The 26,489-nt window shown below is 41.2% G+C and overlaps 2 protein-coding genes across 3 annotated transcripts in view; one reads left to right on the plus strand and one right to left on the minus strand.

Moving 5' to 3' along the window:
- On the plus strand, positions 1 to 24,261 carry RIOX2 (ribosomal oxygenase 2). 2 transcript variants are annotated; one of them, XM_063094391.1, is made up of 10 exons: positions 1 to 37; positions 5,753 to 6,222; positions 10,685 to 10,804; positions 11,916 to 12,044; positions 15,449 to 15,552; positions 18,897 to 18,999; positions 19,783 to 19,954; positions 21,698 to 21,786; positions 23,208 to 23,297; positions 23,764 to 24,261. In XM_063094391.1, the coding sequence occupies exons 2-10, from the start codon at positions 5,791 to 5,793 to the stop codon at positions 23,920 to 23,922; spliced, it is 1,398 nt and encodes a 465-aa protein (XP_062950461.1). In that variant the 5' UTR covers positions 1 to 37; positions 5,753 to 5,790; the 3' UTR covers positions 23,923 to 24,261. The 2 variants fall into 2 exon arrangements, with proteins under 2 accessions (XP_062950461.1, XP_062950468.1); XM_063094398.1 differs by having other exon boundaries at positions 19,786 to 19,954.
- CRYBG3 (crystallin beta-gamma domain containing 3) overlaps positions 24,202 to 26,489 on the minus strand; it is a 105,254-nt gene continuing 102,966 nt past the window's right edge. Inside the window, exon 22 of the mRNA XM_063094384.1 lies at positions 24,202 to 25,860. Coding sequence (XP_062950454.1) covers positions 25,772 to 25,860 — 89 coding nt within the window. The 3' untranslated portion in view covers positions 24,202 to 25,771. The remainder of the gene's footprint in view (positions 25,861 to 26,489) is intronic.

Consider the following 26,489-nt stretch of genomic DNA (forward strand, 5'->3'; position numbering starts at 1 on the left):
GACCCGCCTCCGCTCAGTCGGCAACAGGCCGCGCCGGGTGAGTGGGTCGATCCCATAAGGTGTGGGGCGCCTCCGCAGGCCGGGGTCGCGGATATCTGGCGGAGCCGCTCCCGGCGCGGGCGCGGGTCTGGGGGACCTCCGGGCCCGGGCTGCGAGCCTCGGTACAGCCGGGCTTGCTGGCGCTGACGCGCTACTTGTTCTCGGAGACCGGGCACGTGTGGCGCGGCCCGGATCTAGGGGTAGGGTCGCGAATGTCTGGGACACGGAGAGAAGCACACGTGCTCGGCCTGTGGTCTGGAGACCTGGGACGAGCGCATGGAGAGCTGGGCGGCTTGGCAGGGAAGAGGGTGCCGCCTCGGCCCGGCTGGGCGGGGCCGTCCGAGGGAGCGCGGCTCGAGACCGGCTTCACTGCTGGGAAAGCTGCAGGTCGAGTGTGGGCAGAGGGCAGCCCGCTTCTGACTTTAATTCCAGCCTGCGCTTCCAGTTCATTCGTTGATCAATTCGATTGGACAACGGCAGTCCGGCAGCGGGGGTGTCCAACAGGTTAATAAGACCCAGTTGCTCACTGTGTTTTCAGGAAGCATAGGGAGCCAGAGGATCTGAGCTCACCACCAATTAGCTGTAAATTCGGCGCCAGGAGTTTCACTTCACTTGGTTCACCTTTTTAAAGTAGCCTGGAGTTAACTCAGATTCTACCACCATCCCTTGGATGGTTTTTGCCTTCCGGGCATCCTTGGTAAGGTCGTGGTCACCACCGTACGTTATGGAGGTACACACATTTTTTGTCTCAAATAAAACTAAAAAAATAACTGTCAGTCACAGCTTTAGGTCAACAGAAGAACCAATTCTCTCTCTGGGTTGATAAAATTTCTGTGGGCCGAAAAATGTTTTAAATCAGCATGGGCAACCTCATTAGGCAATACGACCTCGTTAGTCATCCTTCTGTATCCATGGAGGATTGGTTGCAGGACCCCCCTTGTGATACCAAACTCCACGGGTGCTCAAGTCGTTGACATGAAATGGCATAGCGTTTGCATGTAACCTATGCACATACTTCTGTATACTTTAAATCATCTCTGGGTTAGTTATAATAATACAGTGTATATGCTATGTAAATAGTTGTTCTGTATTGTTTTTTATTTGTATTATTTTTATTACTTTTTTCCCCTGAATATTTTCGATCCACAGTTGATTGAATCCAGAGATGTAGAACCCATGGATACGGACGGCCAACTGTATATATAATTTCTGACAGATGTGCATGTTTAATTGTGCTGAGCTCGACTACGGTCCTCTGTGTTAGTGGATCTAAAATTCACCTTGAGAACTTAACTATATTAATGCAGATTTCTGGGCTCCAGCCACCAGAAGTGGCACTCTGGTGGGACTGATATGGGGCCCAGAAATTTTCATGTTAAGCCTTGCTGGTGATTGTGGACTTTCTGTAAAACAGTGCTCAGGAGAAGTAAAGACACTCACACCTCCCTCCCTTGGTTGATAATAACTACTGCTGTCTACGATGTCTTTCGGCTCTTAGAATACCTGTTGAATACCCAAGTGACAGCTGCCATCCGAAGAATAAGCCACACTGCACTAACCACCTGTTTCCCCCCTAACTTGTTCTTAAGGCCGTTGATTTTTTTGTTTGTTTTTTCTTAAATTGTATACAGACAAAAGATGCAAAAGTGAAAAACAGTAGATTTAGTAAACATGTCTTGAGGACCTCCTATGTGCCACACTCTGCTATGCTCTGGCAATGTATAAATTCCTTCCTTCAAGAAGCTGCGTTATGGCTTCTTGTCATTAAATATTACTGTAGAAAAAGTGGTTAGGACACCTTAAAAATACAAACACTCTATATATTTGTTGGCTGTAGAGCTTATCTGTGGGGCAGTTACCAAAGTATGAACCATATATCTTTTCTTTTGACTTAAGCTTTTTCCATTTTATTGCTCATAGTCAACTCAAATTGAAACTGATTGCTTTTCAAAAGCTTGCTTTTTTTTCTAGTAGCTTTGTAGAAACATTAACTTCTGTTTGGGTGGTCTGCGAGGTTTATAAGCAGGCTTATGTTGGCTGCGCTATTCTGTTTCTTGGATTCTAAAACATGCTTTTTTACTTTTTACTGTCTTCGGAAATTGTGATGCAGCTTAGGATTTTTGTATCTTTTATGTGGTAGGTTATGTCATCTCTTCTCCCCTCCCTCCTCCACAAGCTGTTAAAAGGAATGATTGTCTTACGTTACAATAAGAGTAGTGTAAGAATGAGAGAAATAGTGTATTTGCCCAGTCACCTCTAAACTAGATTTCAGTTAACTCAGCCTCAAATCATTTCAACATGAACATTAGAGAAACAATAAATGATGTAACTTTTGGCAGTGTAAGTCGTGAAGTTTATATTCTAACAAAAGCATTTGCTATGCAGTATTGGGATTTATTTTGTTAGTGATTGTAGATGGGAAACATTCTTTAAGTGATTTTATTTTGGCTTAAGTATTTTGTGCACTTTGTTTAGCCACACTTCCTGGTGAATGTGCTTATGCTGCATTCGTACATTATGCTTAAAGAAAAGCCTTTTCACTTGCATCTTCCTGCTGCTCACACCTCTTACATAAATTTTAAACCGTCCACTTGTGAGGGATAAGAGAAGATGTGTGGCTGAATATAAAATTACTTTATAGTCTGTTTTGTGTTGCTATAACAGAAACACCTGAGACTGGGTAATTTATAAAGGAAAGAGGTTTATTTGCCTTACGATTCTGGGACAGCTGCATCTGGCGTAGGACTCAGGCTGCTTCTACTCATGGCGGAAAGTGGCAGGCAGCCGGCGAGTACAAGCAGATCACATGGTGAGAGGAAGCAAGAAGGAGAGAGAAGGTGCCAGGGTCTTTGTAAGCAATGAGCTCTCACGGGAACTAATCGAGCTAGAACTCACTCATTAATCCCCCCGCCCCCAGGGAGAGCATTAATCCATTCATGAGGTATCCACCCCCACGACTCATTCAGTTTCCAACACTGCCACATTGGCGATCAAATTTCCACATGACTTTTGGAGGGGACAACACATGCAAACTCCATCAAGTACCTTTAGTGATACAAACCTAATAAGCTAATCTAACATTTAGTTTCTAAAAATTCAATGTGAGCAATGTATTGGGGTCCCCAAGACCATCTGTATTAGTCCATTTCTGTTGCTTATAATAAAATACCTGAAACTGGGTTATTTATAAGAAACAGTATTTATTGCTTATAGTTTTGGAGGCTGGGAAGTCCAAAGTCCAGGGAACATATCAGAAGAGAGCCTTATTGGTGGGTAATGACTCTTCACAGCAAAGCAGGATGCCACGTTGCCAAATGGTGGAAGCAGAGAGAGCTAACTCCTCACTCCTTTTAAAGCCCTCACAACTACACCCGTGACCACCATTAAACCATACAATCTAATCACCTCTTAAAGGTCCCACCTTTCAACTACAATAATAACATTTCCCACCTTCTTAACACTGTTACAGTGGGGACCAAGCCTCAGTGAGTTTGGAGGGACATCCAGTCCACAGCACCATCTAGGTTCAGTAATTTGCTTGGAGGACTCTGGGCTGATCATGCTGGAGAGACCAGACACAACGTTCCGAGGGTTTTCTCCCAGTGAAGTGGCACTAGATATGTTTAATTGCTCCAGCAGCTAGTTGTGTCAACTGTGTGAAATGTTGCCAACCCGGGAAGTTCATTAGAGGCCCAGGGTTTTTGTGGGGGCTGGTCACATAGGCAGCTTCTGCCTGTCACGTACCAGAATTCCATATCCCAGAAGGAAAGCAGATGCTCAGTATAAACTTTATTGTTTGTACATTTTAGGGTAGTAAGCCACTCCTATCAGTTAATGGTGGTGGGAACCCCCGCAAAATCTAAGTTCCCAGATGTCAGCCACAGGCTGGCCTTTCAAATTATAGCAGTCAAGCCTGCTATCGTAACTCTTGTGCACAAGCAGTGCTCCTTATGAATCTATTTTCATATCTCCTAGTATTTCTGTATTACTTCAGAGTTCCAAGTACTAGCAGTGCTTTGTCTCACTGAAGCTTTGATTTTTTCATTGATCTTTAAGTTAGTCTTTTTGACTTAAAAGGAAGAGGAAATATTTTCAGAAAATATGTCTCATATCTTAAAACACTAAAGTTTATCAATTTGTATTAGTTTCCCACCACGGTCCTGTGTTTCCTTACCAAAAGCACTTGATCTTTAGAAAGAACTGAGCTGTTTCTGGGTATGAAATTTAGAAGCTAAAATGAGATCATTAGAGAGTTTTATATTTTGACTTTTCTACTTCCTAATTTGTTCAGTTTACAACTGAGTTGCATTCTAAAGGTTCTTAAATAAATTGGTTGTTGTAATGTGTAACACATTATTCTAGGATGCTTACTTCCCAGGCCAGACCACTAATTCTGCTTAGTCTACAGAGTAGCTGAAATACCGCTTAGTTATAATGACAAAAGAGCAGAAAACAGTATTCTTGCAATTCAGAAATAGGAAACCATAACATTTATAATAGATAAGTCACTGGTCTTTGGGAAAATTAGGTTTTTTATAAGCAGTGGTTTCTTAACCTTGTGGGGGGAGACAGGGATAGCTCCCTTCTCAGAAAAAAACAAAACAAAAAAAATAAGTACGTCAAAATAGATTTTTGCTTCTCAGGAAATCTATGGAATCTGAATTATAGTTCTTGAACCCAGGCTGGGGAGACTTTACATTGTGTGACAGTAGTTGTGGTTTGGGGTGGTTCTGAGAGAAGCTTGGAAACACTGGGAGTGTTGCTCCTCTTGGTCCTCAGAAGCGTATCATGTTCCATCAGCATCCGTGTCCCCTGGGAGCTTGGTAGAAATACAGAATCTCTCTGATCTAGTGAGTCAAAATCTGCATTTTGGCATGATGCCCAGGTGATCTGTGATTAAGGTGTTTAAATTTGGAGAAGAGGGATGTTAGGTTAATGATGTTACTTTATTATATCTCATTTCAGTTAAAAGATTTACAGCTTTTTGAAGATTTGGTCTATAGATATTTCTAGCCTTCACTTTTTGGCCCCTAAGTAGTTTTTTTAATGAGGGAGGGGTTCTGATAAAGTGGCAGTTTTCAGGAATAAGCTCAGATTGGGAAGCGAGGAGGTTCAGGTGTTGGTGAAGGAGACAGGATCAGGCAGCTTCTTGCTCCAGCCACCAGGTGACACCACTGGTCCAGGGCACTGTGGTTTCCTCCTGAACAGCAGTTGAGGGTGGTGCCTTGGTGAGGAGCACCTGGGAGAGGGCAACTGTGGGTTGTTCTTCGGTCAAGTGTTTGTTACTCAGAAAACATCTAATTAGAGTTGGGACCTGGTCTGATTGCAGCCACATTCAAGATTTTTGACTTTGCTTTGTCAATGGCCACAGACAAAACCTGTGACTAGGAACTGCTGAGACAGTTGAATGGTTTAGTTTGGAATAATTATCTCTCCTAATAAACAGTGAATTCCACCACTTAGTGCTTATGTCCAAGAAAATTATGTTTTCCTTTAGATGAATATGTAATCTGAGTGGTGGTTGAGGCCGACTCATATCTTGGAAGAAATGGCATTGGCTTAAGGCTGTCTCATACCCTGGAGGAAGTAGCATTGCCTTACGAAGAACTCTCATGAGGGCGTAATGGTCATGCAAGTTGTGTGTGTATGATCCACTAACATCAACACTGGCACTCCGGCAAACCTAATCACATGTGTTTTGTTCTTTTGGCAGGCTGAATTTCCTCACAGCTTTGTCTTGAAGACAGAACGATGCCAAAGAAAGCAAAGCCTGCAGGGAACGAGAAGAAAGATGGGCCTCTTCCCTACAAGAAGGCAAAGGTGGAAGCAGTTGGTGGGCCTTCCACTTTAAACTTTGACAGCCCCGGTGGTCTCTTTGAAAGCTTAATCTCACCCATCAAGATAGAGACTTTTTTCAAGGATTTCTGGGAGCAGAAGCCCCTTCTCATTCAGAGAGATGATCCTGCACTGGCCACATATTACCAGTCCCTTTTCAGGCTAACAGATCTGAAGAGTCTGTGCAGCCAGGGTATGTACTACGGAAGAGATGTGAATGTCTGCCGCTGTGTCAATGGGAAGAAGAAGGTTTTAAATAAAGATGGCAAAGCACACTTTCTTCAGCTGAGAAAAGATTTTGATCAGAAAAGGGCAACAATTCAATTTCACCAACCTCAGAGATTTAAGGTAACAGGTTTTCCCGTTGCAGAATCCTCCCACATACTGAGGTGCTGCCATTTGGCCAGATCAGCTCAAAGGTGAAAATGCGGTATGATGATGATCAGCCTCTTGCCCGTTTGAGAAGGGGTAGCACCTGTTTGGTCTTCAAATGCATTCTTACTTAGGAAATTCTATGTTATCTTTTGGGTAAACTGTTAGAATCTGCAGCAACTCTGCGTGGATATTGTTGGGTATCGCTGAGCTACATAAACTAAATTATGTTTCAAGTTTATAAAGGTTTTAAAGTAGCACTACACTTCCAGGAACTAGTTCTATGGGCTGGTTTATGTTTTGGTTATTGGTAGACTTTTCTGTTTGGTTTGTCCCTTCACTATCATTTAAGGCATGATAGCATCAAGGTAATAATTTTTCTTGAAGTTGCTTCCCTTTACTGCTTATGTCTACTTAAGTAGAGGCTTCAGAGCCGTGACAAGATCACATACCAGATGCATGTTTAAGAAAGAAGCTTCACACTTATTAACAGCCAAACGGTGACATTGAGGGGTGGGATCCTGGTACTGCTGCTGGGGAGGCAGTCGTAGGTAGAGGATAGCTTTGATTTGTGAGTCCAGGGAACTGGCCAATTTTTAAAATTTATTCTGCATCAGTGATTGACATGTGAAAAATAGTTTGCCTCCTCTGTTCTCAATTTCTGCATTTATAAAATGCAGACTTAAGATGAGCTAATCTGCTTTCCTAGAGGTTTGAGATCTTTACGTGACAGATGGCCCAGATCAGCTGAGGGCCTGTTCTGAGTTTTAGATAAAGTTTTATCTCTATTCAGAAACTCCCTTCTGTGACCCATGGCTGAATCAAAAGGGCAGCGTGGGAGGAGAAAATGAGGGGTTTGTGCGGTTCCATATTGAGGGGAGTGGATTCTGGCTGCATCAGTGGCTTCTGGGGCTCTGTCATCAGTTACCAATAATGTTTCCCATGATGTAACTCAGGAGTTGGCTTGTTAGATCCCATAGGCCTCATGTGGTGAGTGCCCTTCCCTTTCCTATTCATACTCTGGATGACATATAAGCACTTTTAGATTTTTCAGGACAAGTCCTGATCCCAAGTTATTCCATTCAGCAATCATAAGAAGTTGAAATGTACCTGAAATGCCAGCTTTTTGGCCCCAGCACCAAAAAGAATTTATAAACTTGCCAGATCAAGTCATGATTTGAATTCAGAAAATACGGACACAGTGGATAAAGTGCTTCTCTCTGAGCTAGTCCTTGACTCTACCTGGCTAGAAGTGGCACTTTGAAGAGTGGTTTTTAGAAGCCTAAGAACTATGAATGTAAATGAATTCAGTGAGGTTGGTCACATGTAATTTGGTCACAGACCAGCAGGAAGTTATTATTTGGCATATGTGTGATGTCCTCTGTGGCTGTCATTTCTGTACTTTAGAATCATCTCCCCAGGGTTCTTTTCTGTTTGTCTTCTTAAGCCAGGCACGTTCCTCTGGGATTCCCACTGGCCAGGAACCTATTTCCTTTGCCCTGTTGACTCCACTCTTTGCTTTGGCTGGGTTTATTAAAGCAGGCAGGATGAGCCTTCTCAGCCCAAATGCAGTGCCCAGGATAGACTAGGATGCACCCTTTTTTTTTTTTTTTCTTTCCACCACCAGTACTCAAGAGACCTATAAGCTGTAGGAGCTCACACTCTTACACTAGAAGCTGGGTTCAAAGAACTATGTACAAGGAGAGTCGGTGTTGTGTATTTTTTAGGAATGCGCATGTTAACATCAGAATAGGAAAAGTCTGGAGGCAGTTCATGATTGGCCAGGTTGAGAGACTGTTAGAATGGACAGTTAGCACTTTGTTTATTGGGTCTCAGACTATGCACAGCTTATTTGGCTTGTTAGTCTGGAAATGAGTAAGGAGATAACCAGAGTCATAAGAAGGTGCTCCCCACCTGCTTTGGGTAATCCATATATGAAAAGTCTGGGTGAGGGGAGTTATCACAATTATTTGCATTTTAAATAGCACATTAGAGTTCACCAAATACTTTCACATGATATTAACTTTTGAACCTTCCAACAGACATGTGAAATAGGTAGGGCAGCCATTGTGGTCTACATTTTATATGTGAAAAAACTGCAGTTCACAGATGTGACGTTTTTATAGCTATTTTGAGCTGGTAAGCATTTCTAACTACAAATTTAAGGCATTTTCCTTCCATACTTTGAAAGATGTTAATTGAAATGTAGTAGGGCTTTTGTGAGTTTGTTTGCCTGTCTTTAGGCATACATATGGGTTTCTGGTCTCAGCCATGCTATTCAGTTTTGATTCTGTGGGGTAGGTCAGTGGAGACAGGAGGTTGTACCTGGCCAGGAGAGAGACTTCCCTTTCTCTCTTTCACTGTTCTGTGTTCTCCTCAGCATCTCCAGACATAGTTGGGAGTCATGTGGTAAAGGAGAACATAGATTTCGGGAGCCTTGTTTGTGTTTGAGTCAATGTTGATGAAACAGTAACACTTGTATACTGCTTTGCAATTTAAATAGGATTTCAGACAAGTTGTTTTATGCTCCTCCCCACAGTCTTAGGTGGGAGTGGTAGTATCTTCATCTTACAAATAAAGTAACCAAAGTCACCTTGCTTGTAGTTATAACTTGGACTGAGGTGGTTTGACTACAAATCTCTTTTTAGTAGGCTACAGTTGTCAGATTCAGAAGCTAAAGGCCCAGGTGAAATGGAAAAATTGTAGAAATTGATAGCATTTCGCTACCTTTGAGAGGAAAAGAGACATATATTCATGAGTTATACCCCTTGGTGCTTGAGTTAGGAACTATAAAGTCACCTATACAGTCCTGAAAGACCTCTTAGGTCATCAGAGAGAGAGAGAAGCCCTGGTTTTCTAATAGTTCCAGTTACCGTATAAATGTAATTACAGAGCCAGGTCCTGCTGTCCTCTCCCTGAAATATATTGGGTTCCTTGGGACCTCTGTTGACTCTTTGGAGCTATTCAGATGCCATTAAATTATTCTTCCTCTGAGATCTATAAAAAGAGAAACCCAGTGGTTTATATAAAAATGTCTCCCAAAGCATTTTCATACTGACCCATTTCTTTCATACTTGACATTTTTAATACTATGGATCCTTTTTCAGTCCAGTGGTAGAATTAACTTCCAAGCTGTGGTTATGGTTTACTCAGCAAATATTTTAATATGTTGTAATGTCTTCTATATGCCAGGCACTGTTCATTCATATGCTTAAAACTTTGGACTCTTTAATGTCCTTTGTGATTTGTCTTTTCTTAAATTATCTTAAAGGTATGGACTCTGGAGCCAGACTGCCTGGATTTGAATTCCAGCCCCATCATTTACTGGTTGTGTGTTCTCATGCCTCAGTTTCCTCATCTGTAAACTGAAGATAATGATAGTACCCACCTTACGAGACCAGGTTGCTGTGAGGGATACAGGATTAATACGTATAAAGCAATTAGAAACGGTGCCTGGCACATAGGAAGTACTAATCTCTGCATGGCCTGATACTACCTCCCTTTTTCTCATCTGCCTTGGGAAAATCAGATTTCTTTCTTTCTTGTAGGAATATATGGCTCCTTGTCTCTAGGCCCGCCCAGTCTGACTTACACCCTGAAGAGTTGATTAGTGACTGAGGAGAGGGAAAATTCCTAGGCCTTGTTCTTCCTTCTCTGTCTATACCCTCTTCCTAGGTTATCTTTTCTGCTCCTGTTGCTTTAAATATCCATTTTGTGAAGGCATTTCCCAAATGTAAATCTTCAGCCCTGAACTTCAGGTGTACTTATAATCCTCTTCACATGGGGGTCTAAGCATCTCAAACTTCACATTTCTGATATAGAACTCTTTTTTTTTCCTCTTGAAAATTTTTTTGGCAAGTCTTTCCCATATCAGTAAATGGAAGCTAATTGCCCAAATCAAAAACCTATGAGTATTTTTTTTTTTTTTTACTCGTCTCATTTCCGTACCCCTGTATATTTAGTCCATCAGTGAGTCCTATCAATGCTACTTCCAGAGTACATCTCTATTTTTCTATTTCTCTCCATCCTTCCACCACCCTGGTCATTTCTTGCCTGGTCTGCTGCCTCAGTAACTTCCAGACTAGTTTCTCTTACTTGTGCTCTTGATTTTCTACAACCTGTTCTCCACACAGTGGCAAGAGTGAACTTTTAAAAATGTAAATTGGATCATGTCTTTCTCCTGCTTAAAATCCTTCATGATTCCCAAGTGCCTGCCTTACCAATCTCTCATGTGTCTGCTCATATCTTTTCTATAGTGTTTCTGTGCTAAAAGGGAAGATTCTAGAGGGCAGAGTGTTAGCTCTTTCACTGCTTAATTCCCAGTACTTGGCATATAATAGTGGTACAGAAAAGACTTCCTAAGTGAACAAGAACATGTTCTTCCTCTCATTTCTAACATATTTTTTACTGTTCTCCTACCCCTTTCTTTTTTTTAAAGGACGAGCTTTGGAGGATCCAGGAGAAGCTGGAATGTTATTTTGGCTCCTTGGTTGGCTCAAATGTATACATAACCCCAGCAGGATCTCAGGGCCTGCCACCCCATTACGATGATGTCGAGGTAAGAGAGGAAGAAAATTGCCCAGCAAGGGGAAGAATGAGTTGCTAATTGTCAGGGTTAGTTTACATTTTCTAAAGTTCTTAGACCAGGTCTATGTCCTCTCTTCTTTGCATTTTCCAGAGATCTTGATCTCATCTAAATTGTGGGCCAAAATAAATTCCACCAAACTGGTTTCCTGCTCCTTCTCAAAGGGAGAGGTTGTTTCCAACCTCACTAATATGAAGAGCCACACATTCCTTTGAAGCAGGTATTTATTGAATTTATCTACAGGAAAATATGAGTGGCTTTTTCTTTAATTTTGCGAAGTATGGTTTTTAATAAGGTGAGGTCACAAATAATTCTTACATCTGCTTTCATTTTGTTCTTTTTCAGTAGCTGCCAAAAATATATATATATTTTCCATTTGTGAAAATCTTGGGGCAGCTTGAATGAAGGTCATGGTTTCACTTAAGCACTGGCACCCTGACAAGTGTTGATTTCATTCTCATGTGGCTTCCAAAAAAAGTTAAGTCTTTGGCTTAGGTATTTCATAGTTTTATTTTTGTGCTAATACAAGGTGTGAACACAGAGCTACTATGAAAAAGTCCCTTTTTTCTCTTTTGAGAGCAATTTGATATTGATACATTTTTCAGAAGTGTTTTAAAAAATATTTTAGTAGAGCATTAAAATATTTTTGGCTGAATAAAGAATAAAAAATTTGAAGTTTTCATATTTGTCAAAGCCCTTTCAATAGTCAGGATTTTAGATATTCAGTAATATCTGAAGCATGGCTTTTCTGTCAGAGATTATGAGCTTTTAGCTGTTTGATAGAAGATTTAAAGGAATGAGATGGTGGGATATAAAGAACTCAACAAGGCTCTAAGAAAGTGAAAAGAATGAATACCTGTCCAGTATCAGGATTCATAATAACCTGTTTTTAAAAATGAACACCAGTAGTGGAAACTTATTATTTAAGTGTAGAGAGACATGCATCTCTAATCTTTCATTTTTGCTTTTTATCCAAAACTTATAATTAATCTAAGCCTTTGGAGGGCTAGCATTATACAAGGACTTTGCCACATCAGTTGTTAGGAAGCTTTCTGACACTCCCTGGTTTTGTGGTTCTCTATAGGTTTTCATCCTTCAGCTGGAGGGAGAGAAACACTGGCGCCTCTACCACCCCACCGTGCCCCTGGCACGGGAGTACAGCGTGGAGGCTGAGGACAGGATCGGCAGGCCAACACATGAGTTCACATTGAAGGTACGGGTTGACCATTGTGGGTACATTTTCTGAGCAGTTTTCTCTGTTGCTGGGACAAGTTGCAGTTCGAGGTGTAGAGTTTGTGTTACGGTCCCCAGGGGAAGGTATCCATGGATCTCCGAGCAGGCTGGCCCTCATTGCAGTCAGCTGGCACATGTAGCTTCTGAAGGAGTCTTGGTGGCCTGTACTTGGAGAATTGAGCTAAGGAAATATTGAGTTCATTTTCCAAATAACCGTCTCCATGTATGATCCAAATTCAACAAGAATAAGTTGAATTCAGTGAACCACTGACTTCTCTTGAGTAAGAGTGGAAGGTTTAGCCTTGGGCAGCCTTTTCCACATTGAAAACAGCAGTCAGCATGGGGCTGTAAGTTGCTTGGACAGAGCACAGCCAGGGATCCATAAGTTTTTTTGTTGCTAAAATTCCAGTATGACCCGTTTTCCTCCTGATTATGCAGCAGACTGTCTCTGTACCTCCCTTCCTTCCTCCTGCATATGGTCGCCAGAAGAATAGTAATTATGAAAGCTCTAGAGGATTCCTCCTCCAGTGAGCCAGGTGGCTTGATCATGAGCTGGTTCCTTGGCATATTACTGCTGAGAAAAATCTGTCTTTGAGCTGTTAGCCTGGATGGGAACATAGTCAGTCCCCGGCAAGAGAGGTTTTTGAGAAAAAATCATAAAGGGATAGGAATAGCTGTATAATTAAACTTTATGCTCTTTCATAAAAAAAACATTCATTTAATTTCCTTCAGTGGTAATAAAATAATAGTTAATTCAAACTATTCTGAAGATTCTCCCAACCTGATATATTTTTATATAGTTATTGTTTTTGTATTTCTTGCATTTTAAAGTTATAATTAGTGTCTAATTCTTACTCAATGCCCTGTATGTCTGTCTTGATTTTAAAATCTTTGCCTGCCTGCCAATAACTGAGAAACAATCTCCTGTTTAAGGATGGGTGCCTATATTATAAGGGACTTAAACAGCAGTCATCAAACTATGGCTCATGGGTCAAAACTCTGGCCTGCTGCCTGTTATAAATAAAGTTTATTGGAACATATCCACACCCATTCCTTAATGTATCGTCTGTAGCTGTGTTCACTTAGCACCAGCAGAGTTGACTGTTGCCACAGAGACCACTTAGTGCATAACCAAAAATATTTACTATCTTTATATTTGGGCATTCCCAGAAGGAGTTTGCCATCCCCTTCTCTTAGTGGAGCATGTTTATGTAGACTCTTGGCTGATTATTTTTAAGGTAAAGGCTAAGCCATCTGTGGTCTCCGAGGCCAGGGATGAGTTGTTCAGGCTGACAACTTGGCTACTTTCCCTGCTCAAGAAGGTCAGGCTTCCTTCCTAGTGGCCTCAAGTGAAGAGGGTGTGGATTCTTTGCATTGTTGCTGCAGGACTTGGAGGAGGTGGGGCAGATGCCCATTTAACACACAGTTCATTAGGAGAAGCCCTGAGTCTCCTAGAAGGAGAAGGATAGCATTGTGCAGTATATTGTTTTTCAAGTGTGTACATGTGTATGCATGCAAGGTTTTAACCAGTGGACCTCTTCCAGTGAAGTCTTGTGTAAATGCCCAATATGTGAAATAGAAAAGCTGAGGGAGGTACTGTGGTTGGGTGGTGGTTATGGGGACAATGATGAGAGGTCTGGAGCCCTTGTCACCCTTCTTCCCCCCTCCCAGTGGCAGCCTGTGCAGTAGCGCATCTGCAAAACTTGGGAACTCAGGGTGAAGACCACCCTGTGATGGAAACACCGCTCTGTGGCTTGGGCTCACAAGGCCTGGGCTTGAATTCAGCTTCTGTCACTAGCTGCACATCCTTGGGCAAGTTATTTATCTAAGTCTCAGTTTCCTCACTATTAAAATGGAGATCTTAATGTTTACCTTGCAGGCTGTAAGGATTGAAAAATACTATTTTGATGCTTCTTTTACAATAAAATTACTTAGAAGAGGTATCTGTATGTCTGTTTAGTTTTCCTGTTGCTGCTTATCAAATTACCACAACCTCAGTAGACTACACAAAATTATCTGGAGATCAGAAGGCCAAAAAGGGTCTCACTGGTGTTGGCAGGACTGCATTCCTCTAGGAATCTCTAGGGGAGGATCTGTTTCCTTGCCTTTCCAGCAGGGGATGGGGGGCGTTGATCAAATGTTTGTAGAATGAACGAAATATAGGTATGTGAGGGCCTCACTCAGGGGCTGGCACAGAGACAGTAAATGATATTTACAGTTACCAGTAAAGCATTTATTTACTTGAAGTACTGTCAGTTTGGTGTCATTCAGGGCAAATTAGCAACCAAGATGGCTCTTACCAATATGCATAATTGTATATTGTCTCTTGCTTTGAAGAAAATCTTAAAAAGATTTTTTAAGCTGATATTTCTTGAGCTCTTTCTCCAGGGCTCATGCTTTTAAGCAGTGAGCTAGATGGCTTCCTGCAGTTGCAGAGGAGAGATGAATGGCACACAGGATTCCCTCTCCTCGCCTTAAGCAATTACTAAACAGTGTTTTGGTCTAGGTGGGATTAGGCAGGTGGTAGTTCAGGGCAGGGGTAATTTGAGGAGAATATTTCTGTCCAGTGGCTTGGGAGAGAAAAGGGATAGGGTGGAGGAGACCCAAATGCCCAAGAAAATGACTGCTCTTTAGTTACGTCCGTTTTTTAGGTTGAAATAACGGTTATATAGTTTTTCATCCATTCTTCCGAACGTTCATTGAGCCTATGTTGTGTGCTAGGTGCTTTGCTAGGATAGGCTCTAGGAAACACAAGATGGGTAGGGTATAGAACTGGCAGAGAAGCTCAAAAGTCATCACGGGGTGGAGGGACTGGCAGGTAAAACAATATGTTAAAACCACATGCCCATCTTTGCCCCAATAGCTTGGGACCAGCATCTCCTTTAATATTCAAAATAATCCTATGGAGGTTTGGGACTACTTCCTCCGTTTTCCAGATAAAGAAACTGAGGCTTTGGGCAGGTAAGTAAATTGCCCAGGTCACCAACCAGTGAGTGGCAGCAATCTGTATGACTCCAGTGCTCCTCTTCTTACCCACTGCAGAAGTGGAGAGGGAGTGAGCAGGCTTCCTAGGCACGGGATGTCACCTTCCTGGATTCCTCAGTGCAGGCAGTGTAGTTTCAGGTGTATCTGGTCTCAGCTTGAGAATACAGATGGTGACTTCAGGCACTCAAAGCTTCTTGTGGGTTGTGGTTCACAGCAGCAGGCTCATGGATACAGCCTAGAAGCTAGATACCACCTGAGCTCAGCATACAGAGCACCCCTGGAAGTAATAATTTCTAGAATGGAGAACTGAACTCAAATCCTATGTTTATTTCCTCAAAGAGGAATGAGAAGGTATACTTCTTTTTAACTCCTGGCCCCCTTTTCTCTTTCTTCCTTTAGCCAGGTGATTTGTTGTACTTTCCCAGAGGAACCATTCATCAAGCGGACACTCCTCCGGGGCTGGCCCACTCTACTCACGTGACCATCAGCACCTACCAGAACAAGTAAACGCTCTGCCTCCCAGCCCAGCACCCCAGGGCAGCTCTGAGTTGTGGCCATGGCAGCCACATTCAGGAAGGACTTGACAGAGTTGGCCACTACCCTGGGGTTTCTGTCTCCCTTGTGGACTTCCATATTCCTTTGGTGTTCCATGTGTGTGACTGTCCCATCTGGACTTCCTTCTGGGAATGTCATGAATCTGACTCTACGAAGGTACTTCAAAAAGTTCATGGAAAAATTAAATAGTACAAATCCTCCCATGAACTTTCTGAAGACTCCTCATATTTAGGACACTGGGAGTTGCTCAAATAAAAAGTCCTGTAGTTTGGAAAGAAAAAAAACTATAGCTGTGGGTATGTTGATGTGTTAGTGATGCAGGCTGGGCTCATAGTCTCTTTTTTGTAAATTTTTTTTTATTGTATAAAATATGTATAACATCAAATATGCGATTTTAAACCATTTTTAAGTGTACAATTTGTTGGCATGAATTACATTCACACTGCTGTGCAACCATCACCACTATCTGTTTCCAAAACATTTTCAATACCCATAACAGAAACTGTAGCCATTGAAACCTCTTGGTCTCTTTTAAGGTTTCCAGTTTTTACAGTCTGTAAAGTTAAAGGAGGAAAGGCAGTCTGGAACAGTGGGAACTAAAAGCACACATGCTGCATGTCCCGTTTCAGTGAGCATCTCATCACATGATGGGAACTGGGTGGCAGTGCTGTGTGTTATTTCCAAATAGTAGCAACCTTGCTGGTCAAAATCAAGTTGAAAAGCACTAGTTCATTTATTTAGCAAGCATGCACTAGACACTGTGCTGGCTGTTGGTAGTTCAAGCCTTGTACTGAAGGGGCTTTGAGAGAGCTTATGCTTTGGAAATGCTGGAAGGAGGGCAGATAGACATGTAAATAGTTACCAAACAGTGTGGTAAATTCTATCATTAAGTTTGCAGAGGAGACACTTGTAGCAGAGGAATGCTTTTAGCTAAGCTGAAATGCTTTTAGCTAAGCATCCGGGAAGGCTTCAAAAATGACCTGACACCAAAGCTGAGGGAGTCTTAAAGGATGAGTAAGTAGGGGCAAGTCAGAACATCAGAGTAGGAGAGGACATTCCAGACCCAAGGAAAAGCGAGCCCCGGTCTATCTTCAAAGACAAAAATGGCAGAACAAGTGGGTTAGCATACCTGTGCTTCCTCATCTGACTTTTCAATGTGAAATTCACCTTTGTTTGCTTAAGAGGCTTCCTGGGGGAACTAGCTGGAGCCCAGCCTGAGGTTAGTGCTGCCGTTGCCCACAAGGAAAAGGCCATAGCTTTTATTAGTCTTCTGTTCTGAAAAACACCCTCATCACTGTGGCTAGTTAGGTTCCTTGCATAGTGAGGAACAGAGAGTCACCAAGGCCAGCTCAAGAGGAGCAGGTGCAACTGTGGAAGTGAGTCATAGGAACTACAGAAGGGCTGGACCACAGACAGGCTGGAACCAGGAGTTCATTTTGGCTCCAGAGCAGCTCTGCACCTTGGCAGCCACTTCTTTTGGCCCTGAGAACATTCATGTGTCTTCTGGTGTCCAGTCATTAATGTTCTCAGCTACTCCCTCTCCCTAATTCTCTGTCTTTTTTGGTTCTTTCACTGCCACTGACTCGTTTTCTGGTAATTGGTTTTTGCTCCCTCCTTTTCCTTCCTCAGCTTGTTTACTCATAACGCTGGCTTCTAGTAAGCCAACTTCAATTACTTCTCTGACCTCCCTCTGTCTCATTGAACCTATTAGCTTTTGCTTCTGCTAAGTCTGACTCTCTATTTCTCAATCCCAAGAATGAAGATCTGCTGGGCTGCCCCTGGGTCCCACCCATCTCTTCTCCAGTTACCTGTAGCTGAAGAAGAGCTTTCTAGGTTACAGAAGTTGCCTGCCTGGGGCTGTGGGTAGGCACCATGATTGAGGTGTATAGGCTGGACTGTGACGTGTGTCTTGGTCAGTGATGCTGGAGATAGAATGGGGAAAATGTAACTTGAAAATCATTGCTCCCCGGAGATGTTCCTATGGTTTGAGCCTGCTGCTCCTACAGGTCCTATGCTAGGGTGAAGATTTGGGGCCTCTTCCTAACATCTCTTAAGGTGGCATTGTTGGTACATTTGGGGCCTGCTGTGTGAAACAGCAGTAGGTTGATTTAGCTGTTTTACCAGTGAACACCTCAGGAGGTGTTACTGCTAAATTTTGCAAAGTTCCAAGATTTATTCTGACTCTTAGAAAAGCATAGAGCTATTAAAAATGCTGTTGAATTCCTCCCTGAGCTGTTGCTGCATGACTTCCACCCATCACCCTACAAAGGAAGTGCATATTTTTTGCTGAGAGATCTGCATGTGTCCTCCAGGTTGAAGTTCAAAAAAAGATGCAAAGTCAGATGTAACATTAAGTCACAAAGCTGTGAGCTGCCAAGAAGTAGATGTCTTCGGAAAAGTGTCTCTCATGTGGCTTTTGTCCTCCTCTGTCACTTTTCCAGGAGGGAAGCATAAAAGTGTTAATTTTGCTTACTGAGTGAGAAGTAAAAGTCACACCGTGAATTTCCATTTTGCATGTAGCTGGCAATTTAAAATCTGCTGGTGACACAGGAAATTTTTAAACCGCTAAGAAATGTTTAAAGAGAGCAACCCCACAGAGTGTGTTTCTTACACTGGCACACAGTTAGGAATGAGCCAATTCTAAATACCCTAGTGAAATCAAAGGTGATTATTATCCCTGCATGTTACTTTTGGCAACTGGCTTCTACCTTCTGCCCCAGTAAAACCATTGTTAGAAATCAGTTTTTTTGAAATTATTGATGTTGGTGGATATTTTACTGAGTAACAGCTTCCCTCTTTTATAAGTGACAAGAAAAATGTAACATTTAATTGTTCAAATAATTACACAGTCCAGAGATCTTGCTGTTACCCTCAATGTATTGCTTTTGGATTTTTTGCACGTAAAATTTTTGTCTAGGTCCTATAATGAGAGTTAAAATTTCCTCTGAAGCTCTCACAATAGACATTTGTGTAAAAAAACTTGGTCCCTTGAACTATCTATTTTATGACAGTATGATTAGTTTTCTGGTATCTCTAAAAGAAATCATGAATGAAGCCTAGTTTCCCACCTTTAAATCGCTGAGTGTCTACAAATGGCGAGGGATGGAAGCATTGTGGTTGACAAAGGTCTTAAGTGTTTATGCAGAGTAACGTGAAATTAATTGAAGTCCAAATGCCTGGGCAGGGAAGTTGGAACCCAATTTGCAGCTTTCGGCTTTATTAGTAATTAGCATTATATATATATTTTGTATGCATTCACTGTTTTTGTGGTTTTTTATGATCCATGTTGTAGCTCGTGGGGAGATTTCCTTTTGGACACCATTTCGGGGCTTGTGTTTGATACTGCAAAGGAAGACGTGGAGTTCCGGGCTGGCATACCCCGGCAGCTGCTCCTGGTAAGGAGTGAAGGCAGGTGGGAATGATGGTGGTAGCTGCAGCCCCGGCCAGCTGAAGCCCCACCTCCTACGGATCCTAGGACCCTTCTTCCCAGATGAGTCATGCTTGTCTCCTGTGTTGTCCTGCTGAGCTGTGGGATTTGCAGAATGAATGGAGTGCTGCTTGTTATGTGGCATCCAAAGAACTGCAGGTGTTATGCACATGGCTGTCTGTATTTCACAGGTGCAGTAGCAGGCATTATGGGAATGTTGGCTGAATAATGGTTGAATAAATAATGTGGCCAGGAGACCTGTAGATTCAGCACATAACAACTTACTAGTAAGGAAAGACCCACTGGAGATCCCTGGTTTTGTCCTGTTCACATTTTGAAACAGGAGCACTATTTGGTTAGTTTTGAGAAGCTGAGTGAATTAGTGCTGAGTGGAGCAAAGGTTGCTTTCACAGTCTGGAGCAGTCACCTTAGGACAGTGACTTCCTTTCCAACAGGCATAGCCCAGGCTGTACTGTATTTCCAAGGATGATCCCTCTCACCAAGCAAAATCCTTTTTTTTTTTTTTTTTTTTTTTTTGTGCAAATAATAGCCACCACAAGATGAACAATGTTACAAGAAAGTAATGGGATATTGTTCCTAAGGGCGCAGGTTGTCCCTTCCCCACTCACCTCCCTCCCTGGAATGACATGGATTTACGTTGGTTGGTGGTTACGCATACTACTGTCGGGACTGACCTGGGCAGTAAGAGTTTTGCTGGGGTCTGGACAAGGACTCACTTCTGTGTTTCTAGCAGGAAGAAACTACAACTGTTGCAACAAGAAGATTGAGTGGCTTTCTGAGGACGCTTGCAGACCGGCTAGAGGGCACCAAAGAACTGCTTTCATCAGATATGAAGAAGGATTTTGTTACACACAGACTCCCCCCATACTATGTGGGAGATGGAGCAGAGCTATCTACACCAGGTGGAGCTTGCTTCTTTCTTCCAGGTGGTTAGAAACTAATGTGGGATATTTGAGCTTTCCTGGGTAGGCTCCTCTTTGAGGAGATAGAAAGTATGAAGCATTTTAATAAGAACATGGACTAAGAGCTATCCTTTGTGTGTATTGTTGGACTTGAACATTGAAATAATCTTGTTGGAATTAACGCAGGGATGGGTGAAATGTGGCCATCAGCAGGTGAAATGCAAGAATGCTCAAGGTTGTCACTGACCTTCCCCAGGTCACAGGAGACTAATTTATGATAGATTTAGGCTGCAAATGACGTAACACACTTCTGTATGTATGTATGTCATTATCCTGTGGCAAAGACCACTGGGAACATGTTCCTGAACTCAGACAAAGTTGTATTTATTGACTTGCTGCAATGGGGAAGACTGCACACTGTTGGAAGCTGTGGTAAATCACAGTAAAAGTGTGCTAGAAAAGATATATAGGATTTGGTCTGGAGTTAGGTAATTTTAGAGAGGGTGCAAGGAAGCAGAGCATTGCTCTGGATTGAAGCCGTCAGGAAATAGGAGGGATTCTATGATTGGGTCTCTTCTAAATCTTGTCTAGTAGACAGGAGGGATGTATGAAGCTAAAGTTATCATTGGTAAAGCAGCAGTAGTCACTCATATTAGCCCTCATAGGAGAAGTTTGGTCATTGTTGTGGTTTGGACAGTGTTCTTATTTTTGCTTGAGTTTGGACATGAAGATGGAGTGGTGTTGGTTTTGTCTTGAAACATCATGGTCTTGTCTGACGTTAGTGTTCTGTGAAATTGTCTGTGTTCAATAGGAGAACACCAAGACTTACCTATGACTGCCAGGCCAGCTCTCAGGCTGTTTTTCTCCGTGGGGTTGAGTGAGAAGAGTATTTTTACTAAGTCTTATTCATCACTAGCTGAGAGCCACTGAAATAGATAAACTATAATGTCCCTTCTAACATTGCTTCTATATACATTTTTATTCTAGTCTTTGGAGGGTTTAGAATTTGTTTTTGATTGAATCTATTCAAAATAGCAAATGTTTTATCAGCACATTTTAATCTTTAGCAGAACAGTTTGCTGAGTACTAGCTTATAGCCAGGATATTTTGTCTAATGTTTTTCTTGTCTTCACCATTATATTCAATAAAGTTATGATCCCTCAAGACTCTCCCCACCCAGATGACCCAGTAAGGCTAGCCTGTTTTTAGTGGCTGTTTCTTCACTAAGTTAAACCCAGTTTAGAAAATAGTAGATTTTTTTTTTCTGTTAACTTTATTAGATGGCTTTTATAGGACACTGTGTTTGAATGATATAGACTGAAAATTTTGCCAGGGTCACACAAGTAGTAATTGGTGGGGTGGTGCAGTGTGAACTCAGGTAGTCTTTCCAGCATCCACGTGTAGAGCAAGAAGCTTGTTTCATGCAGAAGGCACCATGACCCTACCTATTGTGACAGCTACTGTGCTTTGATGGTATTATTTATATTTATCTCATGTACTTAACTTACATTGTTATTTATCTTATTGTCTGTCTTCAATATAAGAATGAGCTCCATAAGGATGTAAACTATAGTTTTAATATTGTAACGTAAACTAATACTTGAGTGGGAGAGGGTGCTCGTGTTTGGATTTACCTGCAAATTGCTAATGAATGTGTTTTCTAAATAATTGCACCTACAAACAAGTTTGAATCTGACGGTTTCCTTTTCTGAATGCTGGCTTTCTTTCCTTGGGGTTTTCTAGGTGGAAAGTTACCAAGGTTGGACAGCATAGTGAGACTGCAGTTTAAAGATCACATCGTCCTCACAGTAGGGCTGGATCAGGATCGAACTGTGAGTATCCAGAGGGGAGATTGCCTCTCTTCTTGGGATTTTATCACAGGCCTCAGGTTATCAGACTAACCACTGGGCCCTGCCCTTCTCCTTTGTGAATCCATCTGTGTTCACAGTTTAATATCATCTTTTCAGGTCATATAATGCCTAAATTTCACTGTTCCGGTTCCAAATTTTCCTGCCTATTAGGCATTTGTGGGCCTGCCCTCGTCCCCACAGAACCCTCCTTCATTTTCCGTATGTAGGTATTAATGTCTAGTCTTTGCTATTGCTGGGGCAACTGCACACCCTGTTCATGAGTCTCCCTACCTCAATCCCTCTCCAGTTTTCTACACTGTGTGAGAGATCTTTATATGTGGTTTTGTTGATGGTTCTTCTCCTTCAGCTTTATCCTGTAGATCATGGAGAACAAAATCTATATTCTGCCACCTTGCCATCTAGCCCAGCTATTCCAAGAACTGGCTGATTATGGAATCAACTGGAAAGCTTTTTAAAATTATAAATTCCTGGCTTCATCAGGTCTGCATTGGAGCCTCTGTACCTATGTTTTTATAAAGCTGCCTATACAATCCTGAGGACCTTGGGAACTATCCCATACCCTGTGGTTTCACCTTGTTTCTCCTAATCAACTCTTTTGGCAGATACTCCATAGATGATTGAAAGGGATTAGAGGGGCACTTACATGTCTCCATAACCAGCTTGTGCCAGCCATCAGGGCCAGACCAGGAGAGGACTGATGTATTATATATATAAAACCTTAAAAATACACATTCCCACATCCTTATAAAAAACAAATATCCTAGTTATTCTGATAACCAGTCAGTTTGACCCTCTGTGTCAAGCCAGGGTTTTTGGCCCTTATCTGAGAGGTGACAAGGAATGACTAAAGATTCTGGAAGAGATGATAAACTGTACTGTGTAGGGTGAGGAGTGAAGGGAAGAAGAGACCATTTGGGAGGCTACTATAATTGAAATAGTTTTTTACGGATCACACAGCTGGTATTTCTCTAGTTAATCATTCCATGGTGTTCATAATTTGTCAGTTTATACCTAGGAAAGTCAAAATTTGTGATGCAGAAAAGACAGTGCAGGTAAGATTAAAAGAAGAAACTCAGGGTTTCATTGATTTGTTGATATATAAATGGTTACTTTTTCATTATAAATCAAGTTCTTGAAGATGCTTTACCAGGTAGCACTCTAGCTGTTTTAGCTTTTAAAAAATGACTTAGAGTGCCCATTAATTGATGCTAATGAACATAGTGTGTATGTACACACAAACCCCAAAACTTTTTTGCCAAAAAGATTCTTTATTCGTATTTTACCTGAGGACCAAGGCTTTAAGATTTCTGTTGGTGTTGGCCTATAGGAAAATCCTCGTACTGTTGACCTCAATATTTTGTTGATGACTTTTTTTTTTAAAGGATGAAATGCAAGAAAAGATGGTTTACATCTATCATTCCTTAAAGAACAGGAGAGAGAGACATATGATGGGAAACGAGGAGGAAACAGAGGTTTGTTTCTGTGATTTGGGTGGTAGCTGAGAAGAATCGATTACTTTTGATTTACAGGTAGATGTGCTGTTTATGGCTGCAGTATGGACTTAACATTTCACATGATTGACAGAGCCCTTGCACGAGGATGATTAAGTCAGATAATTCTGTGACACACATACACCAGTTTTAACACATACTAGCTGGGACCTGTAGCCTTATAGGCAAGGTGTAATATAGTAAGTCTGAAGCATTTCAAATAACTGATATCACTTATTACATAAATTAGAATGCCTTTCATGGATTCTTAGCTTTCATATGGGAGTTGGCAAGTTTTATAAGTTATCTAATTATAGTTTATGGAAATAGCTTCATACTTGTGAAGGGTATCAAAAATAATGATGGATTGGATTGTGGAAGTTTATATGAAATGCCACTTCAATGACATTAAGTAGTATATTTTTGACTAAATTTATTCTTTTTTCAGTCTCATGGACTTCGCTTTCCTTTCTCACATATGGATGCACTGCAGCAAATTTGGAACAGTTCAGCTATTTCTGTGAAGGACCTGAAACTTACTACAGACGAGGAAAAGGAAAGCCTGGTATTATCCCTCTGGACAGAATGTTTAATTCAAGTAATCTAGTGCCTTTGCAGAATCAAATATCTACTATTTTATGTGCACATGTTAAGAGAAAAGTGAAGATTTAAGTGTTCGGTAGCCCCTCTTGTTTTGAGTCAACAGACTGGGTAGGAGGAACAGCTACACACATAAGCCAAGGAAAATTCAAAGTTCCTTACCTGTGTATCCACTAACATGAGACTCACCTGTTATAGGGCCCATATGTACTAACAGGAAGAAAGAACGGCATACCACTAAGTATCCCAAAAAGTGACCACCCCATACTTTTAACAAGTTTATTTAGTTCAGTGTGGTAGAAAAGGCACAAACTCCAATAAATCATTTAGAATTAAATGTTGTTAACCTGGCTTTATCTTTGTTCTTTGGAAGAAACAAGTTCTTTAGAGAGCTTCCTTGGCTCTAGAAAAATTTTATAAACAGTTAACATGAAGAAGAAAAATTTTTAACTTGGTTTTTTACAGTGAAAATATACATATCTTTGTGTATACATAGACTCCACCCCCATTAAAATAAAGTTATCCCTGTAACATAAGTTTCATTAAATAATACTGCCACTCCAATGAGGAACATTCAACATCTATGGACAGCAGGGAGTTTTACAGATGCTGCTTAAAATATGACAAGAGAAGAACCTGAGATTGGAGGGAAAAAAACCCAAATATTTACATGGAAAGACCAAGTCTATAAAAAATACTCAAAATAGTAGGTCTTTGAGTTTAAACTATTCACTGTCATTTTACATTCTAAAGTGCATATAGGTTGCTATTTTTTAAAATATCACTGGAGAATTTAACATTTCTATATAAAAAGAGCATTTTCTTGCTCTCCGACAAAAGTTGGGGATGAAAGGAACAGTTGTCTTGATGTAAGTTTAAATCCAACTCAGAAAGGAAAATGCTTGTCAATTGTGCAGTTAAAGATGGTAAAGATTACTGGAAACTAAGTCAAAGATGATGTCCTACCTGATTTTGCTTAAATGAATGCGAGTGAAAAACTGAGTTTTCTATCATTTGGTAGAGAAATCAACTCCATCTTTATTTGCAAAGTAAGATGGTAAGGTCAGGGCTCAAATACTACTTCATTTTAATTTGAAGATTTGAGATTTCCCTTTGCTTCAGGCAGACAGTATAAGATTAGGCAATTTTTTCTTTAAGTGACATAGTCTTTATAAACACTTCTCCTTGAGGACAGATCAGGCAAAATTTAGGGTGAGGTCTCAGCACCAGGGTAGGTAACCAGTCTTTTCGCCTAAAGGGATGTGAGTGCAAGATTGGCCATAGGTTACTTGTGCTTTTTTCCTAACAAAGCTGAGGTCCCTCTCTTGAGTCAGTTACAAGTATAAAGACTTATGGGGTGCTTCAGTTAGTTAGAAAAGCCTCAGTACAGAAACTTTAAGGTTTATCTAAATAGCAGCTTATTAAGGTTAATTAAATACGTTTTTCAGGTATTGCTAAAAATTACTCATCTTTTTGCAAAAGTTTGACTTGACCTATGGGAATTTTTCCCCTGTGCTTTACACACATACAAGCATCTAGTAGGATATTAATAACTAATACGGGGTGACCAGTGTCCTGTAATGGGCTATCAGGAATAGGATTCGTGTGGTAGATAGAAAATACAGACTTCAGCAAACTTGCCCACCAAACTGGAGATCAATCAGGAATAGAACCTTTCCCAGAAATCATAACATTGTCTTCATAGGAACACGGAATAACTGGCAAGAATATTTTGAGCTTTTCCAGTGTTAACAGCAATAGTCTTAGAGCTTGGGGAAGAAGTTCATTCTGCTCAGTAATCCAGGACTGGAGGACAGTAGCTTCCTTTGCTCTTCCTATGGGTGCTGTAGATTCTCTCACAATATTTCAATGTCCCATTTCTGTGTTTCTTCTCCCTCTACGGGCTGATTTACAATTACATAAGTTTTGTCACAATAATTTCCTCCTAAAATAGGAATCCCAAAAGAAATGATTATTTGCTCATTTAGGTGCTTAGCGATTTCACTATTTTCACAAGCTTTTGTTCAGCCCACTGGATAGATAAATATGTCATTTACAAATTGGTCTGCAATGGGAAACTGAGTTTGAACAGAGTTAGTCATTATTCACCTCAAACTGGACTTTATTATGGCTCAAACTGAAAAACTAAAAGGTGTAATACATGATTTGTGTAAGCAGTGTGGCCCAGAAATGAGACTCTTTGGAACAAAGTGCCGAGAACTCTGGCTGAATGTCAGGTACTGTTACTCCAACAGTAGCTGTGACTAACCCAGTTAAAGCAACAGCCATGAATAATATTGCCCCTGACCTTGCTGCATTCAAAAACAAGGTTAATTGATATCTACCATAAATCTTAAATGAGGGCTTTTACAGACCATGTCAATTCATGGCAAAAAGTTAGATGTTTCTAAGAAATAGATGACATTTATTTTATGGTTTATGATGGTTCAAATTGAGAATTGTTCTCAGAGTTCATGTGGCAAAAATTTTACAACTGTACTAATCAAAAAAACCTTAGACTTTGTTGTTAGGCTTTTTCTACTAGATCCATATAGCTAATTGTTCTGTTTGTAT

The sequence above is a fragment of the Cynocephalus volans genome, chromosome 1 (assembly GCF_027409185.1).
Source record: "Cynocephalus volans isolate mCynVol1 chromosome 1, mCynVol1.pri, whole genome shotgun sequence".
NCBI lineage: Eukaryota > Metazoa > Chordata > Mammalia > Dermoptera > Cynocephalidae > Cynocephalus > Cynocephalus volans.

Bases quoted from the DNA above. Each gene is read 5' to 3' on its own strand.
- RIOX2 (XM_063094391.1), top strand. From the start codon at position 5,791: ATGCCAAAGAAAGCAAAGCCTGCAGGGAACGAGAAGAAAGATGGGCCT. The intron at 10,805-11,915 runs GTAAGAGAGGAA...GGTTCTCTATAG, and splicing joins CCCATTACGATGATGTCGAG to GTTTTCATCCTTCAGCTGGA. The intron at 23,298-23,763 runs GTTTGTTTCTGT...TTCTTTTTTCAG, and splicing joins GAAACGAGGAGGAAACAGAG to TCTCATGGACTTCGCTTTCC.